A 27,491-nucleotide genomic window follows, 5' to 3' on the forward strand; every position below is an offset into this window, starting at 1 on the left:
TTGCTCCACTTGCACAGTGATGCAATTACAGTGAATGACAAAACATTATATGATATGATGCAATGCAGCATATAATAAACTAACATCCAATTCAGTGGCAATCGATAGGAAAACTTCTTAAAATACAGTAACTCAGTCTATGGGCCTCATTCAAAGCCCTTTGATCTTTTTATTTCTGAGGAAAGGTGTAGCTGACTCTAATGAGAAAGATATTTTTCTGACACTATCCTGTTTTCTTCTTCCTGAGATGATGGTTGAAGAAAATTAAATTGAAACAATATCAACGGCACTTTGTGTTGGATATCTGGAAAACATTCTCAACAGTGATACCTAATAGACAGTGGAATCGCTATCTAAGTAAAGTGGTGGAAGTTGCACTTGGTTCAGTTCATTTAAAACTAGATTGAACAAAGGATCAGTATATATAATGGAGAGAGAGTTCGGCATTGATATTTATGAAACCAGATCCTTCTTTGCATAAGAATTTTGCCAAGAACTCTGAGTCTCCCTAGTGAAAACTCCCTGATGGTAATTCCCTCCACATGCGTGCAGACCCAGAGATTGCAGGTCCTATCAGATCACTGAGTCTGCTCTGCTAAGGCTTAATAAATTATTCCTTCGGGTTCTAATAGCAAGTACTTCTTCAGTGGAGGTGGAATGGAAAGTGAAGGGACTCCTTTGTGGCATCTTTTGAACAATAATCGTCTAATAGCACATCTAGATAAATGCAGGAGCGACCGTGGTGAATTACTGCACACGGTGAACAGAGAGTCGTAGAAATCTCTGTGCCTCTGCAAAGACAAAACAAAATGTATTTTAGGTCAATAAGATCCTATCTCCCATACAACTAGGCAAATCTGGAGAAAACACTTATAACCATCTCATGGTTCAATGATACATTTTGCAGCAATGACATATTCATTTCACTGAGCAGTGTCTACACCACATCACGGGCATGATTCCAACTTGTGTAGACACACCCAAACTAGCTTTAATCTAGCTCAAATACTGGTAATAGTGAAGCTGCGGCAGCAGAGACTTTATCGTAGACCAGCTGCTGCAATAATTACTCCGGGTCCTAGGTGTGCTTGTACAGCCCACGTTAAAGCCCATACTATGTGGCTTCATTGCTATTAGTACCCAAACTAGCTTGACTGAAATGCAGACATACCCTACATCTGGCTCAGACTTTCAGGGCTGCCTGAGTTTAAGAACAGCTGAAAGTATCTTTGGGTCTGATATTTGTCATGCACTTCAGTACCAGATATGGCCTGGCTAAAGAGCTTGCTTATATACATCAGAGGTGTTCATCATAAACTCCTTTAATGCACTGTCAGGCATGGTTTTAATAAGATTAGCTTTAAATAAAGTATTTTATATGCAGTGCCACCTAGAGGCAGAATAGTATAATCCAGTTTGGCATTCCATTCCATCTCCCCCTGTAAGAGCTGCTTTCCTACCATTTACAGAACTTACACTATCCCATTATCTTGAAGTTCAGGACCTATCAGTCTGTGAAGTGTCTCAATATCATGCAGGTTTTCTAATTACGTGACACAAACACGTAACAGCTTGGTCATCTGGCTGTCCATTAGTTGCAATGACTGTCTTGAGTCTTCTTCTGTATCTGCCATCTGTAGAGTTTGCTCTGTTGATTGTTCTTCCTGAGGAACAAATTGTAGATGTCAGTGACTTCTGCTGAACTCTCCACTACTGGACTTGATCGCATTTGATCTGGGCGCTGAATTCTTTCGCTTTACGGCACCTGGAGTTGTCCATCCTTTTTCTCCATCCAATTTGACAGAAACACAGTCACCTACGTTCTAGACCCGGCAGTTCTCTAACTGAGTGACATCTGTTGTAAAAGTGTTCATAAACTCATTTAACCCTTTCATCCGATTTGGCTACTCTTTCTGGCCACTATGGAGATAGGTTGTTTTCCAAAATAGGACCAGTAGTTCTGAGTTGTCTTCCCACCAGGAGTTGTTCTGGACTATATCTAGTAGCCACTATTGGTGTTGATCTGTAACTCGAAGCATGAGTGGCATTTGGGGGAGGCATGGCAGGGGCATTGTCCCCCCAGCCTGCAGTGCCTTAACCAGAGCGGGACAGGCCCAGGGGCAGCTACGCACACATACACACACACACATCTTTATTCTTCTTCTTCCTCTCCCTGACACCCCATGCCATGGTCAGGTCGGAGGCAGGAAACCAGAGCTGGGCAGTCAGGGTGGCTGCTTCTCTGGCTGATGCCATGGAGCAGGCAGATGTGGTGCTCCTCCATCTCCTACTGCTGGCGTCCAGGGCTGTGGATGCTCCTAAACTCCCAGCCCTTTTTGACTGCCCAAGCAGTGGGTAAGAACTGCCCACAGGCAGGGCAGAACCAGGCTCTGGGGTCAACAGAGCCCTCAGGGAACAGCTACCACAAGAGGGCCCTCCTGGCACACAGTCCCAAGCTAACCCCCTCCCTGCACCCTGAGCTACACCCCTCACTGCACACAGCCCCTAGCTACTCCCTGCATGCACCCTTTCAGTGGTTTTCAAAGTTTTTGAGCTGAGCCCTTGACTCCCCTTTTGAGTTAGAATTTTTGATTGTGCCCCCCGCCCAACCCAGACAGGCTGGGTGGCCTGCTAAGAGGAGTCAGGGGGTGGAGGTGGCACTCCCTTTCCAGGCCCTGCCATGTGGAGCTGGCCCCAGCCCTGCCAGGCCCTGCCCCCCAAATATAGAAGTCAAATTATGCCTATGCTCAGAAGAGCAAGGAATGGATCTTCCTACTGTAGGATTTTCTTGGCTGCCTATACAGCACTCTCAGCCTCTCCATTCGTGGGTAATGTGGTCTTCTAATAATATGATCAAAATCATATTTCATTTGGACTGTCCTAAATGCTGCTGTAGTGAATTGTGGTCCATCACCCATCACTAGTTGTTCTGGAATACTGATGTGAGCAACCAGGCACTTCAGTTTCTCAATAAGACTGTGACATAGTATGTCTTTCAGGTACAAAATTTCTATATAGCTGGAAAAATAGTGCCCAGTGAACAGGTAATGCTGTCCTCTGAATTTGCATGAATCTGTAACTAGTCTCTTCCAAGCTCTCTCTGGTAGAGGTGTTTGTACGGAGGGATTTTCTGACACCCCCCCTGAATTTTCCCAACCTCCCCACCTCACCCCCCAGGTTTGTGAACTAGTTGCATGCAGTGTTGCCAATTTAGTGATTGTTTGGACATTTGAATTGAAATTGAAATATTAATACACACTTTAAAAGCATATACAGTGTATGATAAATTACGTGTATCTGAATAAGTATAATAGATTTGAAAAGTATGAACATAGACTAGTTTCCTTATACAGCTGCTGTTTTTTATGACAATGTCAGTGCATTCATGTCGGTGATGTTGGCCAATTTAATAATTTCAAATTATGATTTGTAAGCACAGTCTAAATGAGCTCTCCCTGACAGCTAGTGATGAGCTGGCGGTTGGGGGGAAAGGCTTCAGGACCAGATTGTATTTACATTCACACCTAATCTACCTAGATATCCAGCAAACAGCTGTGTTGCCCAAGTGATAGATTTTTGGCTGGGGTTGGGTTACAAATCACTTGAATGCGGGGTGGGGGGGGGGAAATGAAATGTTGTTGTTGTTGTTATTGTAGGAGTAAAGGGCAGTAGAACTGTACTTAACCTGTTCTGATTGAGGGCATCAAGAGAGAGGGTGGGGACAGGTGTTTTACTTGATGGTCTGCCTGAGTCACAAGTACTATTAGACCTGCCCCTCTCCATTGTTTGCAAACAGAACTGATTAGGCTCCATAGAGAGTCTTTTGTTTTGTTAAGTGACCACTACAGCTGAAATCACTGATAATCAGGTCTAAGTGCTTAGACCTGCTGTGGGACAGTGTTTCTGTGGAAGAGATGACCCAGTCTGCACTAGCAGCGAGGGTCCCCCACTGAGAGCTCAGCTGAAATCACTGAGAGCTGGGTGGAACCTCAAGAGACCAACTTGCAGAGGCCACAGTGGCAGGTGGCAGCAGAAGGTGACAGCGCAGGGCCATTGGCAATAGAGCAATGGAGTGAACGGTGGCACAATAAACAACAGTGGCCAGAGCGAACAGTGAGCAGCTGGAGGAACGAGCAAGGTGCCTTCTTGCCCCCCACCTGGGAGGTGAACTCATGTGAGAGCACCTCTGAACTCTGAGTCTCCACTGACCCAGGACAACACCGGTGAGTGTTAATGCGGCTGTTAAGAATGTTGGAGACACAACACAGTTCATGCAAACAGACATCGCTGTGGCATCCTACTTCCTATTTAAGCAGGAGATATCACACACTACAAACTGGAGGCCAGTGTTAAGTGCATTGTCACTGGTTCATCCTGAAGCTGAACACTGGTTCTGAACAAGACCAGCAGACGCTCACTGTCTTTCTGCAGGGAACTCAACTGACCGGCTAGAAGCATGCGGTGCAACAGTGAAATACTCAACAGTTGAAAAAGTGAAGCACTCTCTCACCACATTCAAAAATGTGCATACATGGCTGATGAACGCACTGATGCAAATGGGCATCAAGTAGTAAGTCATTGTGTACGTTATCTTGATGTCAGTGGTAGGCCAGTGGATGCATTTCTTGATGTTCAAGTTATAGACGACACATCAGCTGCATCTGTGACAACCCACATCTTAGTAGAGTTAAATGCTTGTCAATTGGACCCCAGACAGATGGCTGCTTGTGCATTTGATGGAGCTGCAAACTTCCCTGGATGACATGGTGGAGTACAAGCTTTGCTCAGAAAAAAGTGTAACCTTAATCTCTCCTATACACACTGCAGAGGCCATCTACTCCAACTAGCGCTAGTACGAGCTGCAGACTCTTCAAAAGACATTCAAAAAACTATACATTTAATGTCTTCATTATATTGTTTTTTCAGCAAGAAAAAAAATTTACGGGGTGGGGAAAAAAGTGTTTTCCCCACCCCGTAAATTTGAATACCTCCCCTAATTTCACTTCCTGGGGAAAACACTACACTGTATAGTTCAGATTGTCTCTTACGTTGATTTGTGCTGGGTCTCCTTTCAAAAGTTTAAGATCATCAAATCCTCCATCCAGTTCTTCTACCTTTCTCACTAGGCCCATCATGGCTGCCACGCTGTGGCTGGGAAAGTTATTGGTCTTTGATCTTTTGAGCACATGTACTCTAAATGCATAGCTTCTGTCTTTGTAAGTTGTTTCTGTGATGAACTGGCCCATGCAATTCAGAATACCTCAGGGCTAGTCAGAGCTGTGTCAGGTGACTTTAGCACTGGGAGGGGTTGAAGGTGATTGTAAATCCTTTCTGAGCTAACTGGGATGTCAACTCCTGAGTCAATTTTAAAATAAATAATCTTGCCACGAATATTCAATTTCACTTTCCTGGCAGGCTCTATGTCTTCACACATAATAGATCCCAGAAACAATGGCTCTTGATTGTCTGTAATATGAGTCAACTCCCTGACTGCTTTGGTCTGCCAAACAGCTGCAAAATGTCCATACTCCTTGCATTTAATACACTATCTGACTCTGGATGGACATGCAGCATCTCTTAGGATATGACTTTTTCCACAGCTTGTGCATGTAGGCTGGAATTTGTCCCTCTTAGCCTGAGAATTCTTTCTCTTTTCATCAGAGGTCTTATGGTAATGACTTTTAGCACTCCTGCTGCATCTGTTCACAGCTTCCAACCTAGTGTCTTATTTGTCAAGTTTAGCAAGTTACCCCTGTTGTTGCCGCCTCACCAGTTCAGGCTGCTTTGCTATTTGAAATAGCTGTGGCTAGAGTTAGATCTCTCTTCATTGTAGCATCTGTGAAAGACTTTCTCTGGTATTTTCTTGTTTTGCTTCCCCAAAATCAGTCTTCAGCCACTGCATGCAGAGCTACAATAAGACATTCATCATTTCCCCCTGGTCCTTGAATTTTCTGGTGAAAACATGCTTTTTCATATTTCTCTGAGATATAAAGTATGAATCAAACATAGCCAGAACCCTTTCATAGTCATCTTTGTGACTGTCATCAGTAAAGTAAAAGGATTTAAAGATATGCTCTGCTTGCTTCCCTACAGCATATATTAAAGAAAATACCTGTATAGCATTAGTTTCCTTGTGGAGCTTGGTAGCAATGTGAAATCTTGCAAAATACTGCTTCCAGTTCTGTCTCTTCTGAAAATGTGTCAAAGCTGAAGTTCTTCGGGGCATTGAAGAGTGGTGTGTTGATGAGATCCTTCAACCTTTGTTCCCTCTGTCTGCAACCTTTGTTGCTGTTTTCCTTTTGTTTCTGTTCTTAATCCCACTGCTAATACCATGTCATGTACTTCTGTACCAGATATGGACTACCTAAAGAGCTTGCTTATCTACACCAGATGTGTTCATCATAAGATCCTGTAATGCACTGCCAGGTATGTCTAAGATTACCTTTAAATAAAGTCTCTTACACGCAGTGCCACCTAGTGGCAGAATAGTGTAATATAGTTGCTCATTCTATTACAATATCCATCCCATTTATAACAGCTTCACATTGATGTTCCTCCATTGACTTCAGTGGAGTTATTCCTTGTTTCTGAGGAGACTCAGGGTACATTTATGCTGAATTTTTTCATCTAAATTACCCCCACTCCAGGCCCCTTCTGTTTTCATACAGCAGCCTTATTTATGGATGTCTATACATGAATCTCCTTCTGGAGCGATGACCAAATTGCCAGAAATACCATAACAGGGCTCAAAAACATGCAGTGTCACATACCTGCAACATGGCATTTTTATACCATTAACTGATGTTAGAAATCTACCCACTGAGGTTCCCCGCAGACGGGTCAGCCACAGTCACAATCCTTGCTCTCCTTGACAGCAAAGACTGCATGAACCTAGCAGCAGCAATGGCACGAAGCTTTCCAAAGTGGAAGGAGCCACAGCCTCCCGCTTCCCTCCATCCTAGCCAGCAGAGATGAACTGGGGCATGATCAACACATGCTAGACTGACTTAAAGGATAATGGAGCTCCCATGCCCTCAAGAAACTGTGTCTGGCTCAACCAGAGTTCCTCTAGGGACTAACAAATTTATTTGAGCATAAGCTTTCGTGAGCGACAGCTCACTTCATCGGATGCATGCAGTGGAAAATACAGTGGAGAGATTTATATACACAGAGAACATGAAACATGAAACATACACACTGTAACAAGAGTGATCAGGTAAGGTGAGCTATTACCAGCAGGAGAGCGGGGGGCGGGGGAACCTTTTGTAGTGATAATCAAGGTGGGCCATTTCCAGCAGTTGACAAGAACGTCTGAGGAACAGTGGGGGGGGGGAATAAACATGGGGAAATAATTTTACTTTGTGTAATGACACTTCAAATCAGTGGCACTGCTGTGGGTACCCACATGGCCCCACAGTATGCCAACATTTTTATGGCTGACTTAGAACAACGCTTCCTCAGCTCTCGTCCCCTAATGCCCCTACTCTACTTGTGCTACATGGATGACATCTTCATCATCTGGACCCATGGAAAAGAAGCCCTTGAGGAATTCCACCATGATTTCAACAATTTCCATCAACCTCAGCATGGACCAGTCCACACAAGAGCTCCACTTCCTGGACACTACGGTGCTAATAAGCGATGGTCACATAAACACCACCCTATACCGGAAACCTACTGACCACTATTCCTACCTACATGCCTCCAGCTTTCATCCAGACCACACCACATGATCCATTGTCTACAGCCAAGCTCTACGATACAACTGCATTTGCTCCAACCCTCAGACAGAGACAAACACTTACAAGATCTTTATCAAGTGTTCTTACAACTACAATACCCACCTGCTGAAGTGAAGAAACAGATTGACAGAGCCAGAAGAGTAACCAGAAGTTACCTACTACAGGACAGGCCCAACAAAGAAAATAACAAAATGCCACCTGCCACCTTCAGCCCCCAACTAAAACCTCTCCAATGCATCATCAAGGATCTACAGCCTATCCTGAAGGACGACCCATCACTCTCACGGATCTTGGGAGACAGGCCAGTCCTTGCTTACAGACAATCCCCAACTTGAAGCAAATACTCACCAGCAACCACACACCACACAACAAAAACACTAACCCAGGAACTATCCTTGCAACAAAGCCTGTTGACAACTGTGTCCACATATCTATTCAGGGGACACCATCATAGGGCCTAATCACGTCAGCCACACTATCAGAGGCTCGTTCACCTGCACATCTACCAAGGTGATATATGCCATCATGTGCCAGCAATGCCCCTCTGCCATGCACATTGCCCAAACTGGACAGTCTCTACGTAAAAGAATAAATGGACACAAATCAGACGTCAAGAATTATAACATTCAAAAACCAGTTGGAGAACACTTCAATCTCTTTGGTCACTTGATTACAGACCAAAAAGTGGCAATTCCTCTACAAAAAAAACTTAAAAAACAGATTCCAACGAGAGACTGCTGAATTGGAATTAATTTGCAAATTGGATACAATTGACTTAGGCTTGAATAAAGACTGGGAGTGGATGTGTCATTACACAAAGTAAAACTATTTCCCCGTGTTTATTCCTGCCCCCCCACCCCCCGTTCCTCACACATTCTTGTCAACTGCTGGAAATGGCCCACCTTGACTATCATTACAAAAGGTTTTCCCCCCCACTCTCCTGCTGGTAATAGCTCACCTTACCTAATCACTCTCGTTACAGTCTGTATGGTAACACCCATTTTTTCATGTTCTCTGTGTATATAAATCTCCCCACTGTATTTTCTACTGCATGCATCCGATGAAGTGAGCTGTCGCTCACGAAAGCTTACGCTCAAATAAATTTGTTAGTCTCTAAGGTGCCACAAGTCCTCCTTTTCTTTTTGCAGATACAGACTAACATGGCTGCTACTCTGAAACCTCTAGGGACTGTTACTTAGAAAAATTCCGAAAATGGAATTTCCATTCCACAGGAAATTTTGACATTTTGAAATTAGTTTCTGTTCCAAATCCTAATAGGAAGTTCAAATATCAAAAAAAGAAATTAACAGAATGAAAAATTCTGAAAAGTTCTGACTCAGAAACGTCAATACTGAAAATCTGTCATTTCAAAGCAACATGTTGACGCGGCAAATCCTTTTGTTTACTTATTTTAAACTGAAAATCAGAAACATGGTGACTTTTTATGTCCAAATGAAACAGAACTTGTCATTTCATTTTAAAATGCTGGTTTTATTTCTTGCTGGAAATTTTTTCCCTTAGATTTTTTCCTTCAATTTTTTTGACTCAGAATGTGTATTTTCTGACAAAGAAAAAATATCATTGTTGACCATACAGTATTTTTTTGTGAGAAAACTTTCCACATGAAAAATGTCAAGTATCTCTATTTTTCCTGCTGTGTGCTCCCTCCGATACCCTGTTCAAAAATGAACTGTGACTTAAAGTTGCAATATAGCCTGAATATTCCACATAGCTCTGAAATTCTCAGTGCTACTGCTTAGAACCAGCACTGCATTCTCTCTTTCCTGTTTCTGTGTGCAAGCCATTTTATAAAATACTCATCCTGTCCTCTTGGATTAGGCTTTCCAAAGCATTATCTGTAATTACAATCACTTTTCTGTGACTGGGTGGAAATGTTAGGGATGCAAACATTGCAAACATAAGTGGAAGCTCATTAAAAGCTTACCTCAAAGACGTCATCAGGTACAGCTGCTCTCCACTTTGATGTTGACTTGATGTGTTCGTATGAATTAATGACAATCTCAATGGCTTTTGGGTGGGAATGACAGGCCTGCAACACCTGCAAGAGGGAAGCAGAAATTATGATTCTTTAAATTTCAGTAGCACCTACCGGCTGCAGCTGAGATCTGTGTCCTGTTGTGCTGGGCACTGTTCAAAGACATAGTAAGAGAATAATTTACAATCTAAATAGACAGGGCAGACTGAAGGTTGGAGAAGAGAAAGAGATGAATTACTTGCCCCTGTTCACACAGCAGATCAGTGCCACAGTAAAGAATAGAAAAGAGTTCTCACAGTTCCTACCCCACTGCGTTATCCCTTAGACCACATCTGGGTTACAGTGTACCTTCATGAATGGAAGCAATCTTCTCCCTGGTTTCTCAAGGCCGTCAGTCACAAATGTACTAACAATTCCCCCACTCCCCTTCCCCCACATAGGGCATAACTCTGATGAATGTTAATCACAGGAGTTTCATTCATGCCTGAGCAGAGAACAGGTCCTTGAATACGAACAAAAGTCCTGCCCCGACAAACACTGTAAAAGGAAGGAAGGAAAATAGCACTGTTATAAATAGGTATAAAGTCAAGCTTTTAAATCATGCAAGAGCCCTGGACACAGCTCTGACTCTAATATGGTTTGTTAATTGAGAGTGGACCAAATCCTGCCCTTGCTCACATTCATGCAATACCACTTTGCATTTATTGCATGCTTACCTTTCCGCACAGCCTTGTGCAGGCATTAATAATGTACGCCTCAGAGCACCCTTATGAGCTAAAGTATCACATTACATATTTTACAGGTGGTTAAATGATGGCATGGAGACTTGATGCACTATCACATAGCAGGTCAGTGGCAGAAACAAAAATAAAAACACAGGAGGCCTGACTCTCAGTCCTCTACGCAATACTCTCTCAAGGGAAGGCCCAGTCTATACTATGAAAACAAGCTGGTCTTGCCATTGGAACTTCCTCAAACAGTGGTGAAAACACTTTAGGTGCTAGCATAGACAGGTTCATACTGTATTCCATACTCGGTACAGAAAGCCCTCTCCTCACCTTGAGTAATGATATATATATATATATATCTATGTAACCCATGTTGATGAGTGCCCTGGACTTTGCAGACTTTTAGAAAGTCTTTGAGGAATATCTTGCACATAATTTGATCTTCCTCCCCACTACCCTCTAGTCAACCATCTTCTTTGGCTTTACCCATTTATACTGCATGTTAGAAGACGACTAAAACTCAAATGTGATGCCTTTGAATTTCAGGGTTGATTCATCATAAATTCATGGATTTCAAGGCCAGAAGAGACTGGTAGAATCATAGAATATTAGGGTTGGAAGAGACCTCAGGAGGTCATCTCAGGAGGTAGATCACCCTCTCCGGCCTCTTTTATATATCACAAACCATTAAATGTCACCTGGTTCCCCCTATATTGAGCCCAGTAATTTAGGTTGACTAAGGCATATCAGTATATCTGAGATGAGGGAAGATCTGAAACCTTAGATTTGAAGCAACACTTACAGTTTTGGTTTCTGGTTGGCTTCAAAACCAAAAGGGGTCTATTTCTGACATCAGTAGCTGTTCTCTTGGAACAATGAGAAGGTGAAAATATCAAGAGAATAGCTGATCTTGCAAGATTTTTGTCATTTTGGGCCAAAGTCTCACAAGAACAAGTCACAAGGTTTTGGCACCATCAGATCCTGATTCAAACCCTAACCTTATTTGAACTCAAATCTGAACTTTGAATCGGTCCCAAAAAGCTAATCCAGATCAAAATATCATCTCTTCACTCTAACTTCACTCTAACTTTACTCTAGAGTAGCACCATTGCACCAAATACATCCTTCACCTTGTGGAACTGTGGAGGATATATTCTAGCTGCTCCATGATTAAGTAAAAGTTGGTAGCAGATTTCAGACTGGGCAGCTGGCCGCACGGATGTCACTTTCAGAACATATTGTATGGGGGCACAGCCATTGATGTCCATCAGGTTTGCTTCAGCCCCAGCCTCAAGCAATACATGCATCAGCACATGGTCACAGTTCCAGGCAGCCTTGTGGAGTGGTGATTTGAAATCTTCATCTCGAGAATTAACTTCAGCTTTATAGTCTAACAGCATCCTACAGATTAGGTGGTGTTCCATGCTGTACACCTGCTCTTTAAAGCGAAGGGCCCAGTAAGCTGCACTGGCCAGTGGAGTTTCCATGTGGGCATTGACAGCATCAACATTTGCTCCTTGGTCCACATAAAATGCCACCAGTTCAGGGATGCCAAAACGTGCAGCTGTGTGCAGGGGAGTCTCTTCATCCTGATTGTTTGTTGTGATGTTCACATTTGCTCCTGTTAAGAAGAAGAATCAAGGGAGACAATTGCTCAAATACACATTGTTTTTCTAAGCCAGTTTCACAAAGACACTGTACATGATGGCTCTGTTCTGTAATCAAAGCTCCACTTATTATATCCTCTTTCCCCACCTCTTAGTCTCTTCTCTCTATGCATACATCTCTATCTAGGTTTTCATAAAAAAGCAAACACAAAAATCTCTTTCTTTCTAGAGATGTATACATCTCATCTGGGTTGTTTCTCTAAGTATTTATAGCACACATATCACCTTGCTTGCCTGTCTGGCTCAGAAGTTCCTCCCAGAGAGCCACATGCTCTCTTCCACAGCATGCTGCAGAAAGGAGAAAAATGTGTCAAGAGAGCAGTGGCTCTCCTGCTCAAATACCATGTTAACTGGCAGAGGATCAGAATATGAATAGATCAGAATTGTGTCACCTCTCAGTCAAGTTGTAGAGGCCTTGCAGATTGGCTTCCCATTGGAAGAGAAATGAGAGTCTGGGTATATTCTTAGTTCAGCTTGTTCATTTTACACTATATACATAAGTTCTTGAACAGAGGTGGTCGCAAACAGCATGCAGGCAATCCCCTCTTTCAGGAACCTCAGCATAAGAATCATTGCCCAGTTCTTAGAGAGCAACTCTGTCTCCAAGAATTGACTCTAGTTAGAGGAATTAAGGCACAGAGCAAACTGCCTTACTGCTTGCCACAGCTCCCCCAAAAAGAAATTTCAAAGCACAACTAACAACAATACAGCATTTCTTCAAAGACTGGACACTATTTGTACGATAAGAAAAATAAATTGTAAGACTAAGTGACATTGCCACCTGGTGGCTCCAGCCATAAGATTGGAATAGACTAAAATAGCCTCCTGACTGCAGAGCTGCCTGGCCATGCCTCCACCTAGCAGCTGAACAAGGGGAATGTTGCCACTTCCGTGGAGCCCCCAGGTAAGCCCTGTCCTGTGCCCCCTACTCCCTCCCCCAACCCCCTGCCCCCTCCCACACGCAAACTCTGCTGCTGCTGGGGGATGGGTTGCACAGTGACCCGAGACTGTCTCAGCAGCGGCTCGTGCGACTTTGGCAAGGGTTGCCTGAGCTGCCCCTGAGCCAGGCACACCAGCCACTCCAGAAGTCACAGAGGTCACGGAAACTCATGGAATCCATGACTTCCGTGACCACCGTGACAAACTCACAGCCTTAGCAATAACTGATGGTTAGGGCACTCACCTTGGTGGTAGGAGAATCAGACAGAGCCATGACTTAAACCTTGGTCACCCACATCCCAGCTGAGCACCCCAACCACTGGGCTATCATCGTTCTTTGGCTTTCTGCCCAATGAATATTTAATTATTTATACAAAGTAGAACAGCTCCAATAGGAGAGATTGGAAGACACCTGCAGTAATTCACACCCTCCCCTGGAGCAGAATATACAGCAGGTACAGAAGAGGGGGCACAGTCAGTGGCGAACTTTGGAGCCAACCTTTCAAAGAGACTGGGAAGCTATGTGGAAAGATACGTGTCCCATGTGGAGATGGTCCATGGCAATGGCCTCTGAGTTTCCTGTGCCTCCACCGTAGAGCTAAAAGCCCATGAGCTTTAAAAAAAATCCACATTTGGCTCCAGATCCAAGCTTCCCAGCTTGGGCCTATCTCTATCTTTTGAGTTCATTCCATTTCAGGTCCAAATCTGTATCTGAAATTCTTTCTACTATAAATTAGGCAGTGAAGAAAAGGGGATACTTTTGACTTCTAATGCCAGTAGAAAGCCCCTCACAAATCAACACACTTGACAGTGATTGCTGCATGCATCTCATTAATAGGGAGCCTAGGAGGAAAAGCATTTTGAGCCAGACCCTCAGGGGCTGTAAACCAGTGTATCTCCACGTAAGGCATCAGCTGAAGATCAGGCCCTTTTTTCAAGCTGGTAATAGGAGCATTGAACTGAACTGCAGCATTCAGGCCTAAATTAATATTCCTGCTGAAACAACAGTACCATCTACTGGGCAATCAGCGTCTGCAGCTTCCGAATGATGGCCAAAGGAAAAGGAGCATACAGCCGTTCTTGCTATTTGTGTTGTTCCTGCCAAAATCATTGGGGGTGTCTTTATTTTCTGATTACTGTGGCTGAGTCTCTGACCATCTCACTCCATCCTAGCTACAGACAGTCTGCCCCAAGTAATTGCAAGCCATTGCAGAAGCAAAATTAAACACTGTTTATAAACAAGTTGACAGATTCCACTTCCTAGAAGGGAGGAGAATCAAACTCAGCAGAATAGGGAGCACGGAAGAGGGTAAGTGCAAGCATCGGAGATTTCCTGATGCTCAGTCCTATGGAAGCCCCTACATGGGTATGTCTACAGTGGGCTGATTCCTGTAAAATTTTCCACCCTTGCTAACACAGGCAGGATTTTGTGCAAGCATCAAGAATGGATGAGGAGAAAGCAGTGTGAAAAATTAGGTCTGGCTCATCAGGCTAAGGGACAGGAGATTTGCTAACATTAACAGAGAAGGGGGAAACAGAGAAAGATGAAAAGCTCAGTTTTAGTTACACCGAGCTTGAGTTGTTGCTGGGACATGCAGGCAGAGGTATCAGAGACAACTGGCAATGTGAGTCAGGTGAGGGCAGGAGTGAGAGGTACATCTCTGAGCCTTCAGTACCAGCATGTTAGTTGAAGGCATGTCTGATTGTGTAGTGTTGCCATGCCCTGTTAATCAGCTGCCATATTTCACCCCAGAGGTGGTTCCATTTTGTGTAGAGTCTCGATATTTAGTTTGCATAGGAGTTTAAGTTTATAAAGTGCTTTTGGATGAAAGGAGGCTCTGTAATTGTAGTCACTTGTCACATAAGGTATTATTATGTTAGTGATAAATGGGAGGAGGAAGCCTTTAGAATACATACTTTCATTTACATGCATCTTACACTGCATTTGCAAGAGCACATTTGACTTTTTATGCTTTCCTATGGTAGCGAATCTAACACCCATTGTCAGGATTATTGGCTTCAGGCAAAATAAAATTGATGGCATTAATTTTCTTTTCTACTAAACAAAAGAATAGGTACCTTCCAGCCGAAGGAAAGTGGTGTGGTAATTTTTTTGGGATCATAGATTGCTTTGCCCAGAGCATATGCTGGCTCTGAGAACTCAGGCTAAGGAAAGGTCTGCAGTAATGACATATATAGCAAATGAAACCAAATCACTTGCATTTGCCATGATTCTGATAATAGGTGGGACTGATAGCACTGCCTATTATTTAATTACCCCACTCTTTCCATTATAAGACCCTGTTTTCAGTTGCCATGCTTCAAGCATTTGGGCTGAAATTTCCCATGCTGAGTGTTTGTTTAAGGTTGAATGTTTATTGGAAAATTTCAGTCAGCTATTTCCAAGTACAAAGCTAGGGAAAAATATATGGCTCCAATTACCTTTGCCTTCAGCAGCTCTTGCATCCCCACGCTTGGGAGCAAGGACTTTACATTTGGCCTTTGTGTCAGGTTGGGCCTTTTCCCATCCATATGAAAACTGGCCCAACTTTGGCTAAGTTATACAGTTTTTAAAAATCACAGTTTGCACATGCTCAGTTGAGACTTGCAGCTTACTCCGCCTGCACTGAGCATGCTCCAGACTATGGCTGTAGGGTTTTCCCTGAAATTGCAGTTTCTGGCTGCTCCAAGCCTTGGTGGGTCTGAGTCCAGGCACCAGAACTGAGAGCAGGGAGACTGTCTCTCTCCTGCGCTCTCACTGTCCCTCACCCCCACTCTCGGCTGGTCCCAGACTGCAGGGAGGAAGCTGCCTAAATCAGATGCAGAAGAGACAGGATAAAGAACAGGTGGTAGGGTGGGGGAATTCCAGGGGGCGAGGGGGAGACTAGAATTTACAGGGCAAGGAGACTGGAACTAGGATGAGAAGCCTGAGGAGTAGAGACTGGGAGTGGCTAAGTGAGGAGAAGCCAGGCATGGGGATGAGACAGGACTAGGATAGGAATAGGTTGGAGAGGAAGGGGCAGAAAGGGCCATGTCTGGGGGAATGGGCATAATAGTCTATGCCCAGGAGAGCACAATCCCCTCCAGAGATGGAGTGGAATGGAATGGAATGGAACCCAAGATCTCTGAATCTTACTATTTCTCTGCTGTCAGCAGATATCTGTGAAACCCTCTGGCAAAGTGACTCATTCCCTGCTAGTGGTGGTCCACAAGGAGGATAACAACCTACTACTGCTATCAGTTACTCTGTTAACTCAAGTGGCAGAGTTCTGTGTAGTGCATCTAAAGAGTTCAACCCTGCTGATGACCCATGTGTGTGTCAACATGATGGCATATCTGTTTTTCCAGTTGCTTTTTAAAAAAACCTAGGAAATCACACACACAAAACTATATTAAAAATATTATGGTTACAAAGCCAAACACTCAAAAGTTAAGCAATGGCAGAATTCAGGCTATCTGTGCGTATGCATTATAATACAGACTTTAATTGAATGATCACTTTTTGTTTTTTATGAATGAGATCCCTGCTTCATTCAGTGCAGAGGTCGGAAATTAAGAAAGTGCTATCCTGCAGTACCCTTACTTCATTTATTGCAGAATACACCATCACTCAGGACTCTCAAACACAAGCCCGCAAGGTTCATGGGTGTAGCCTTGCACCAATCCTCCATCTAGCAGCCTGCTAGCGATAGCTTACCTGAAACCCATAAAGCCCAGCCCCACTGTGAGGTCCCACCCTGAGGTCCAATTGGCAGAGTCACAAAGCTGATTAGCCAGCAGCAGGAACAGGAAGCTATCTGAACAACTAAGTTTCACCCTGCTCAGGGCTGTGCGGCTTGTACTACCCTGCTCAATTTCCTGGCATTCCGACCCAACTTGACTCCTGGCATCTGACCTGTTGTTGCTGACCTTCAGATTGTCTCCTGCCTCTGACCCGCTGGTAGCCTGACTCATCCTAGACTTTGGTTCCCAACTTGTGGTTCTGATCTCCAGTTTGTCTCCTGCTTCTAAGACTCCTAGTATCCCAACGCAGGAGTCCTTGCTCGTGACTGCAGATTCGGGCTCCAACTACTAGGTCTGGTCACCCATGACCTGGCCATGCCAGAAGGCATGCAAGGGACTGCAGGAAGACAAAGCATGGTTTCATGGTTAAGGCAATTGAATACTGCTTTGGAGAACTGGATTTTATCCCTGTCTCTGTCACAGGGTTCCTATGTGATACAAGGCAAATCACTTGCATCAAACTTTTCATAAACAGTCACTAATTGGGTGTCCCTCATTTTCAAGATGCCTGACTTGATACCCTAGAGTCTGATTTGCAGAAACGCTGAGTAATCACAGCGGCAATTGAAGTCAATGGGAGCTGTGGTTTGAACATAGAAAGTGCTATATAGTATTAAATACTCTGAAAAAGCAGTCTCAAATTGACCAAAATTAGTGGACACTTTTGACCTTAGTCTCTCTGCCTCTCTATTCTGCATCTGTAAAATGGGGATAATGAAACCAGCTCATCTCAGAGAAATATTGTGAAAATAAATTCAATAGTGTTTGTGAAGTGCTCAGATACTATACTAATGAGTGCCATGGAAAAGCCTAGAAGAAAAGTGTGACAGGGCATCTGCCCTGCACTGGCCCTGATAGGGTTAAAACCCAGCCTGGAGGGCTGCAAGAAAACAGCCAATTATGGCAGTGGCTGCAGCCAATTAGGGCAGCGGCTGGACCAACCATTGTGGACCCAGTTGGCCCATATGAAAGGAAGCTACAGGCCAGACCAAGGGAGTATGCTACTGGAAGCCCTAAGGAGGGGGCTAGCTTCCTAGGGGGCTACAGAGTAGCTCTGTGAACAGGGCTGCTAGGGCTTGCAGGCCTGAGACTCTGGGAACAGGGTGCAGGAGCCAAAGGTGCTGGGGCTGCAGGAAAGTGGCCCAGGGAATTGAGACAGACTGGTGGAGAAAAAGGAGGGGTAGTGGAAAGCTGTTGTTTACAGGGTCCCTGGGCTGGGACCCCCACTTGCCACTGAAAAAGCAGCCAGGCTATAGATTTCCAAACCATTGCAAGAAACAGCTCGACTGTTGCAAAAGAAGTCCCCACAGAAGGGGGGAACCTGGAGTGTGACACGGCCGGAGGGCTGTGCCATGAAGCAGAAGCCGTGAGAGTGGAACTGCAGTGGGTCTTCAGGCAGAGACAAGGATGGGAGACTCACCCCATCAGAGGGCACACCTGCTGACCAGAGCTAAGTCCCAAAATGGCCAGCAGGAGGCACCAGTGGGGTGAGAGACCTCATGACAGAAAGCAATAATTGTCTTCAGAGCATGCTTTCAGAGCCTGGACCGAGACCCAGAGTCTGCAGTAAATAAAGCCGCGGGCCACACAATTAACAAGAATAAAACAAGCTACTGAATAAGCGGTTCATTCATTCATTCCGAGTACTATCCGTCCGGTGCTTAAGGAGGCAGAGGTCCTGGGATCATGTAATTATAGACTGTATCATAACATATATGTACAAAGGGACAAGACGAGTTTTGCACAGGCAACAATAATTGTGGTATTTCCTAACTTTTGAGTATTTGAAGACAGCTTGGGGGTGGGAGGCTGTAAGTAATATTGATTTTATTTTTTTCCTTTGCAGTTATTTTAAGGGCCTATCCTGCGTCCATTGAAGTCAAGGGGAATCTCCCCCACCTTCCCCCCCGTACATATACATACACACACAGACACTTCCTGTAACTTCTGGACAAGGACAAAGCTGTAGGTTTCAGGGTGGGTGAACTCAAATGAAAAACACTCTCAGTTTATCAAAGATACAAATGCCAGTGCATATTATGGCTGTGTGCATTTATTTTTACAGCTGAGGCCTTGCATGCTCTGTGTGGGCATTAAAGACCACTTTTGGCATGAGAAGCGGTTTGCCCTGGGGCCCTGGATTGAAATTTCCGGCTCTCCAAACTGCAGCTGGACTGCTGCCCTCCTCCGAGTTGGCTTTGTTTTGGTGGGGCTCTATATGTATCGTTTGTGAAGCACTAGGGGGCTATACAAGCATGAAATATGATTATTTGCTTCTGAACAACATAATACAGACCCTTAAACTCCTGCTAAACCTCAGAGGTACTTGACTGTCTAAGTTATAGTCTGACTTACCTCTCCAAATGAGCTGCTGGGCACAAGGTACAGAGGCCTTTGTGGTACAGAAGTGTAAGGGTGCGTGGCCGCTCAGTGAAAAGCAGTTAATGTTAGCTCCGTGGTTGCACAGGATCATGAGACACTCAACATTTGCCACATCACATGCCACGTGGATAGCAGCTTTCCCATTTGGCTTGTAGTTGACGGCCGCTTTGTGATCTAACAGTACCATGAGGCTCTCCAGATGTCCATATAGGGTTGATATATGCAGTCCAGTGGCCCAAGATGATTTTAACTTATAACTAGGCAGCCAATATCCTGTAAAAAGTGAAGATGCATTACCAGCCTTGAATAAGAATCTTCCAGATGAGCCACTAAATAAGACTAATTGGAGGGGGGAAGAAGGGTGTTGTAGTTAAGCTTTAATTTATTTTAATATAATTTAATCAGTTAGGGTCTAGTGTATGCAAAGTGCTCTGGAGTAATAACCTTACTTTCATTAAGCACTGCCAGCATGCAGGCTGAATGGATTGCTTTTTGAACAGATGAATTGCCATGCAACTGTACTCCGAGGGTAGTTTTTTCTTCCTGCAACCTCCAAGACTGAATAAAAAGTCCTAAAGCCTTTGAAATGCCAGCTGAAACATACGGGGGGGGGGGGGGGGAGAGGGGGGAATAGGATCTGGAAAGAGCTAAGCAAACTCTACATTCGAATAAAAAGCAGCACTCAGGCTACGTCCACACTAGGAGTTGATGGTGTGCTTCCCAGCTCACGATGGACACGCACTAGCTCTCTTTGAGCTAGTGAGCTAAAAATAGCAGTGTAGCTGGGGTAGGATGGGAAGCAGCAAGAGGCAGCACCGGCTAGCTGTGGTGAGGGGGAGTTCTGGTGGGTTTGTACTCAGGTCAGCTAGCCCATTGCCACCACTTGCTATTGCCCTTGCTACTGTGGGTGCATGACCGTTTTTAGCACACCGCATCAAGGAGAACTAGCACGAGTATGTCTAATGAGAGCTGAGTATCGCACCCCTAGGTTCTAATGCAGGACTCTTAGTTAGACCTCTGACTCAACAGGTAGCACATCATGTTGTTCTTGGGTAGGAGATCTCAGGATTTCACATCAGGGTCTGGGTGCTGCCTTCCTGTGGAAGGGCTCACGTTGCACGGCTGCCCCCTTGCAACGTAGCTGCAGCAGTACTGCGGACGTACTGTCACCTGCCACCCTTTGCAAGTGTACAGCTGGGTGTTACAACAACGCAGTAAGTTAGCTGGTGTGTAGGTCCGTGTGACGGCAGTGACATTTTTGCATGAAATTTGGTTCCAAAAATGTTCACTGTTCTTTCTGGCAATGTTGCTGATACCCTCTCTTCCCTCGACATTTTACCATGTAGCAATATCTTGCAACAGTGGTATTTTTTTTTCCTTTGAAACACAGGCTCACGTTACGGAACCCATTACACTTGAAAACAGCATCATGGCCGTCACTGACATTTTCCTTCTGGGCCTGGAGGGTGAAGGAGCAGGGTGGTTGCTGCTGCTCCTGATTCCCATCTCACTCTCCCAGTTTCTTCCCCAACACTGACCAGAAGGTGGTGCTCTTAAACACAGTGGCCTGATCATCAGTCCTCACTACTGTTCTGAGGTGGATTCTCCTCATGGCACTGGTCATCAAGCCACCAAAATTAGAATGGCGCTAAATCAAATGTGTCATTTTTGCCAGTCCTGAGCTAAGCAAGAGGTTCACGAGGGGATGTCTGGTGGCATTAAGGCCAAACCTACTGGCCAGCACTCAGCAGGACACAACAGCACCCACATTAAAAAAGCAGAATTTAGAAATGTGCACAACTGTTTTATCTTCTCCACACAGCACAGCGTCCATAGTGAACTTAGTGTGTTCCCCATCAGCATCCCCATATTGTACCCAAAACATGCCTGTTTCTTGATGATTGCACACAGACCATCTCAGAAGTGGTGATTTCAATAATCTGTATAAAAGTAAAATAAAATAATAATCTGGAGCAGGAGCAGCAGAGTTACAGACCTTGTGTCCTGCTCTCTAACCAATACCCCTTCTAAGTACAAAAATGTACATTAAGACAAAGATAAGTTTTCAGTTAAAATTCAGGAAATGTAATATGTACGATTGCACTTCATTGCACATATATAACATTTTCTATTTCTGTCTCCCCCAACCTCTGCCGTTCTCCTCCCTGCATGGTGGATAAATCCATAGGCTTAATACTTCTATGGCATAAAATGCATACCCAAAAAATATTCAGGATGTACATTGGGAGCAAGTTAATTGGAACCTTAATTTCTGTACTTCCTAGCATGCATGACTTTAAATGTTCATCTTTAATGTAACATTAACATAGTTGCATTATACATATATACTGTATTAAAGAGAGGGAAAAATAGGAATGGGTAGTATATAACTTCTTCTTGTAATGTTTGTTCTTTTTCAGTGAGTAATTCATTCTCATAATTAAATTGGCAAATACATATCTAGAATATGCTTTGTTTGGTAATGTAGTTTTTAAAAACAAACTCTATAAAATGCTTAATTTTCATTTAAATGTTACTCATAAAAGTAGCTGTGAATGCAGCATTCTAATACTGCGCCTATCTGCTTCCAAGATGCATCTATTTATATTGCGGAGAAATACAAGTGTTTATTACAGCCAGTATGGCACATCCTAAATAGATGCAGAAGAGCAAGTTGCCTGACTCATATATCAACTACAAAGTTGGCCAGCTAGATTCATATTCCAAAAAGAAAAGGAGTACTTGTGGCACCTTAGAGACTAACCAATTTATTTGAGCATGAGCTTTCGTGAGCTACAGCTCACTTCATCAGATGCATACCGTGGAAACTGCAGCAGACTTTATATATACACAGAGAATATGAAACAATACCTCCTCCCACCCCACTGTCCTGCTGGTAATAGCTTATCTAAAGTGATCAACAGGTGGGCCATTTCCAGCACAAATCCAGGTTTTCTCACCCTCCACCCCCCCACACAAATTCACTCTCCTGCTGGTGCTAGCCCATCCAAAGTGACAACTCTTTACATAATCAAGTCGGGCTATTTCCTGCATAAATCCAGGTTTTCTCACATCCCCCCCACCCCCATACACACACAAACTCACTCTCCTGCTGGTAATAGCTCATCTAAACTGACCACTCTCCAAGTTTAAATCCAAGTTAAACCAGAACATCGGGGGGGGGGGGGTAGGAAAAAACAAGAGGAAACAGGCTACCTTGCATAATGACTTAGCCACTCCCAGTCTCTATTTAAGCCTAAATTAATAGTATCCAATTTGCAAATGAATTCCAATTCAGCAGTTTCTCGCTGGAGTCTGGATTTGAAGTTTTTTTGTTTTAAGATAGCGACCTTCATGTCTGTGATTGCGTGACCAGAGAGATTGAAGTATTCTCCGACTGGTTTATGAATGTTATAATTTTTGACATCTGATTTGTGTCCATTTATTCTTTTACGTAGAGACTGTCCAGTTTGACCAATGTACATGGCAGAGGGGCATTGCTGGCACATGATGGCATATATCACATTGGTGGATGTGCAGGTGAACGAGCCTCTGATAGTGTGGCTGATGTTATTAGGCCCTGTGATGGTGTCCCCTGAATAGATATGTGGGCACAATTGGCAACGGGCTTTGTTGCAAGGATAAGTTCCTGGGTTAGTGGTTCTGATGTGTGGTATGTGGTTGTTGGTGAGTATTTGCTTCAGGTTGCGGGGCTGTCTGTAGGCAAGGACTGGCCTGTCTCCCAAGACTTGTGAGAGTGTTGGGTCATCCTTTAGGATAGGTTGTAGATCCTTAATAATGCGTTGGAGGGGTTTTAGTTGGGGGCTGAAGGTGACCGCTAGTGGCGTTCTGTTATTTTCTTTGTTAGGCCTGTCCTGTAGTAGGTAACTTCTGGGAACTCTTCTGGCTCTATCAATCTGTTTCTTTACTTCTGCAGGTGGGTATTGTAGTTGTAAGAAAGCTTGACAGAGATCTTGTAGGTGTTTGTCTCTGTCTGAGGGGTTGGAGCAAATGCGGTTGTATCGCAGAGCTTGGCTGTAGACGATGGATCGTGTGGTGTGGTCAGGGTGAAAGCTGGAGGCATGCAGGTAGGAATAGCGGTCAGTAGGTTTCCGGTATAGGGTGGTGTTTATGTGGCCATTGTTTATTAGCACTGTAGTGTCCAGGAAGTGGATCTCTTGTGTGGACTGGACCAGGCTGAGGTTGGTGGTGGGATGGAAATTGTTGAAATCATGGTGGAATTCCTCAAGGGCTTCTTTTCCATGGGTCCAGATGATGAAGATGTCATCAATATAGCGCAAGTAGAGTAGGGGCTTTAGGGGACGAGAGCTGAGGAAGCGTTGTTCTAAATCAGCCATAAAAATGTTGGCATACTGTGGGGCCATGCGGGTACCCATAGCAGTGCCGCTGATCTGAAGGTATACATTGTCCCCAAATGTGAAATAGTTATGGGTAAGGACAAAGTCACAAAGTTCAGCCACCAGGTTAGCCGTGACATTATCGGGGATAGTGTTCTTGACGGCTTGTAGTCCATCTTTGTGTGGAATGTTGGTGTAGAGGGCTTCTACATCCATAGTAGCCAGGATGGTGTTATCAGGAAGATCACCGATGGATTGAAGTTTCCTCAGGAAGTCAGTGGTGTCTCGAAGGTAGCTGGGAGTGCTGGTAGCGTAGGGCCTGAGGAGGGAGTCTACATAGCCAGACAATCCTGCTGTCAGGGTGCCAATGCCTGAGATGATGGGGCGCCCAGGATTTCCAGGTTTATGGATCTTGGGTAGTAGATAGAATATCCCAGGTCGGGGTTCCAGGGGTGTGTCTGTGCGGATTTGATCTTGTGCTTTTTCAGGAAGTTTCTTGAGCAAATGCTGTAGTTGCTTTTGGTAACTCTCAGTGGGATCATAGGGTAATGGCTTGTAGAAACTCGTGTTGGAGAGCTGCCGAGCAGCCTCTTGTTCATATTCCGACCTATTCATGATGACAACAGCACCTCCTTTGTCAGCCTTTTTGATTATGATGTCAGAGTTGTTTCTGAGGCTGTGGATGGCATTGTGTTCCGCATGGCTGAGGTTATGGGGCAAGTGATGCTGCTTTTCCATTCACAAAGTTCAGCCACCAGGTTAGCCGTGACATTATCGGGGATAGTGTTCTTGACGGCTTGTAGTCCATCTTTATTAAGCTATTACCAGCAGGACAGTGGGGTGGGAGGAGGTATTGTTTCATATTCTCTGTGTATATATAAAGTCTGCTGCAGTTTCCACGGTATGCATCTGATGAAGTGAGCTGTAGCTCACGAAAGCTCATGCTCAAATAAATTGGTTAGTCTCTAAGGTGCCACAAGTACTCCTTTTCTTTTTGCGAATACAGACTAACACGGCTGTTCCTCTGAAACCATTCATATTCCAGACGTTTTTGTTGCCAATGAGCTGTGGTGTACAGAAAGAGCTCTGCTTTGATTTTTCAGATACCAAGCTGAGCCTGTGAATTGGTGGCTAGAAAATTCTTATTTGTAAACTATAAATGGTAGAAATTTGATATGGAAGCTCTTGCTAAATACACAAGAGCAAGCATGAAACACCACTATACCATTTTTATAGTTTTGCTTCATAGAGGCTGCTTGTGCCCCAAGGCACAGGACATTTCCAGGAGTGGTCCAGGAACAGGAAAGTGAAAGAATTTGGGCAGAGCAGACTAGTCCTACTTGAATCCACCAGCCATTCCCTGAAGGGAGGAAACAGATCAGCCATGGGGGTACAGTATCATCCTATTCTGATCCTACAAAGCTCCTGGCAAAGCTCCCATTGAGTTGAATGGTGAAGGATCAGGGTCTTCATGAGGATCGTTTCTTTCTGCCCTCCTGGATCTCCCTTTATCAAAGTCTAGTTATTCAGGCTATTCAACAAAGACAGGATTTCCCCTAGAGTCAGTGGAATGCCCTCAACCAACAAAGAGAATAAATGCATTGTTATGATTTGGGGAGACAGGTGCATGTGCCTCATGAGGGAGGAAAGACCCCTCCAAAGGATATAGATCTATGGCTGTCTTCATTCAATTTGCACATTTTAAATAAGATGGGTTAAATTTGTAGGAACACACAAACCTTCTTTAGCCTTTAGTCTGAGAGCAATACAAGAGACAATATTTTAAGTTGCTATATTCATCACTGTGTGAGATTGTTCAGATCCCATCCAAGTAAAACAAATATTGATTGCGAATCACCATTGTCTCTTTGAAACCAGAGAAGCAAAAACCATGTATCAGATACCCAGGAAATAGGCAAAGGTGAGATTAGTAGCCCTTCAGACATGGACAAGAAAAGGTTATTTGTTGTACTAGCTGAGAGATTGAGCTGAAGATGTTTATTTCCATGTGTGTTTAACAACTGGAAAAGACAGCTGCTTACTGAATCTTAGATTCACGAGAGAAATCTCGCAGAAAATAAGCATTGGGATGTTTTGATGCTAGCTGAGCATAAAACCTGCTTTATTGCTTTCAGACATAAATTTGTTGGAAGTTGGTCAGGGCCTAGCTATGAGCTTGTTTATTTTTTTCCACCCTCTGAAGAGGATTCTAGGGATGAAGTGTTTGTTTTGACTGGTTTCCCAGGGTGACAATAGATTACTTATTCTGATTTGACAATAGACTATGGCATCCCAATTCTATGACTTTGAAAAAGAAAACCTCTCCCATCAAATAACATTCGAGGCCTAGGGCATTTCCTGGGGATTGAACTAAAGGGAATCTGTAAAGCTGAAAATGGGAAGCTTGAAGCTCACGAAAGCTCATGCTCAAATAAATTGGTTAGTCTCTAAGGTGCCACAAGTACTCCTTTTCTTTTTGCGAATACAGACTAACACGGCTGTTCCTCTGAAACTTGAAACAACCTATGTTTCTGGGTTGGCTTTTTCAAGTGGATTGATTGGGTATGTAGAGGGAATTTATATATACCAATGTATTTACATATTCTGGCTGTGCTCTAGGGTTCTCTGCGGGGGGGAGGGGGCGGAAGAGCAAAGGAGTCCTTTCTCCAGGCTTTCCTGAACCTACAGCTCTGAGGATGGTGGTGAGCCTACCCCCAACCTAAACCACCAGACAAGATGTAAGGAGCCTCTGAAATAGGAGGCATACTGCAGCGGTACCACACCAGTTATTCAGCTCCTGGTGACTTACACTGCCACAGAGAAGGGAGCAGTATGAACCCATTCATTTTTAATCTCCATATAAATATATTTGGGATTATCAGCGGCTACTCTAAGAAGCATAAGGCTGAGCTACTTTTGACTAGTTATGTAGGTCATAGCTCATGAGTCAATTTAAGCCTTAACATTTTGGAGGGATAAAACATGACAATTGCTTCTGCAAAAGTAAGTTACTAAGACCAGTTTGCTTAGATTTTGCAAATGCAGCAGCAGGAGCTGCTGCTTTTACCTTGCTTGTATGATGCCAAAATCAGGTTCTCATCTTCCACTTCGAACACTGTGTCCACATCTATTTGCTTTTGTATCAAAAGATCTTCCAGCATTTTGTAGTCATTTGATTTTAGAGCTTCAAGAAAATCTTTTTTCATTAACTTGGCAGCCGCAGCCCGAGTAATCCTTTCTTCCATGCTCTCTTCTTTTGTATATGTCTCACTTATGTCTATTCTCAACTGTGTTTGTTTATATTACGCACAGAGGGATGTGCTGAGTTCCCTATAGTGCAGTTGCATGCTGGAGAGCCTGTGAACCAGAAGGTAATTTTATCACTAAGTCATGCTGATCTGTTTGTTCTATTTAAGGAGCATTTCAGACATTGAAGTGCCTATCTTGGATGTCACCATACTCTGAGTTCCGTCAAAGCAAGCACAGACAGCCGTGGCTATGAGACCAATATGAAGAAGTATCTTTAAGGGGTCCACATAAGTTAAGTTTCATTAATCAGACTTTTATCCTGTGTAAAACTACTAAAATTAAATTAAAATGTGCTTAGCTCTGGTATCATTTCTCAGGGAAAGCAGTAAGCGTCACGACCAGGGCTTTGGTGGTCATCCCTAGTGGTCAGAGCAGGAGTCAGAGTCAGACATCAACCCAAGGGTCAGAGCCTGAGTCAAGTCAGGAGTTGAGGCAAGTATCGACAAAGCAGGAATTAGGGACAAGTCAGAATAGCTAGGCTCAGGAGGGCAAGAAGGCAGGGTCCAAGGTAGCAGCCAGCCAGGAATCTGCCCAGTTGCACAGACAACTTCCTGTGCCTCCTTCCAGCTTAAAAAGCATGGTCAGAT

The 27,491-nt window shown here is 44.1% G+C and overlaps 1 protein-coding gene across 1 annotated transcript; it reads right to left on the bottom strand.

Moving 5' to 3' along the window:
* On the bottom strand, nt 1-26,840 carry ASB4 (ankyrin repeat and SOCS box containing 4). The gene is made up of 5 exons (XM_048838203.1): nt 26,663-26,840; nt 19,211-19,510; nt 11,597-12,087; nt 9,688-9,801; nt 1-791 (listed from the first exon to the last, which is right to left on the bottom strand). Exons 1-5 carry the CDS (start codon nt 26,838-26,840, stop codon nt 603-605), a joined length of 1,272 nt encoding a protein of 423 aa, XP_048694160.1. The 3' UTR covers nt 1-602.
* Between the last annotated feature and the right edge of the window lie 651 nt (nt 26,841-27,491).

The sequence above is a fragment of the Caretta caretta genome, chromosome 2 (genome assembly GCF_965140235.1).
Source record: "Caretta caretta isolate rCarCar2 chromosome 2, rCarCar1.hap1, whole genome shotgun sequence".
Lineage (NCBI taxonomy): Eukaryota > Metazoa > Chordata > Testudines > Cheloniidae > Caretta > Caretta caretta.

Bases quoted from the DNA above. Each gene is read 5' to 3' on its own strand.
- ASB4 (XM_048838203.1), bottom strand. From the start codon at position 26,840: ATGGAAGAAAGGATTACTCGGGCTGCGGCTGCCAAGTTAATGAAAAAA. The intron at 19,511-26,662 runs GTAAAAGCAGCA...CACTTTTTACAG, and splicing joins TTTGGCATCATACAAGCAAG to GATATTGGCTGCCTAGTTAT. The intron at 792-9,687 runs GTAAGCTTTTAA...TTGTCTTTGCAG, and splicing joins TACCTGATGACGTCTTTGAG to AGGCACAGAGATTTCTACGA.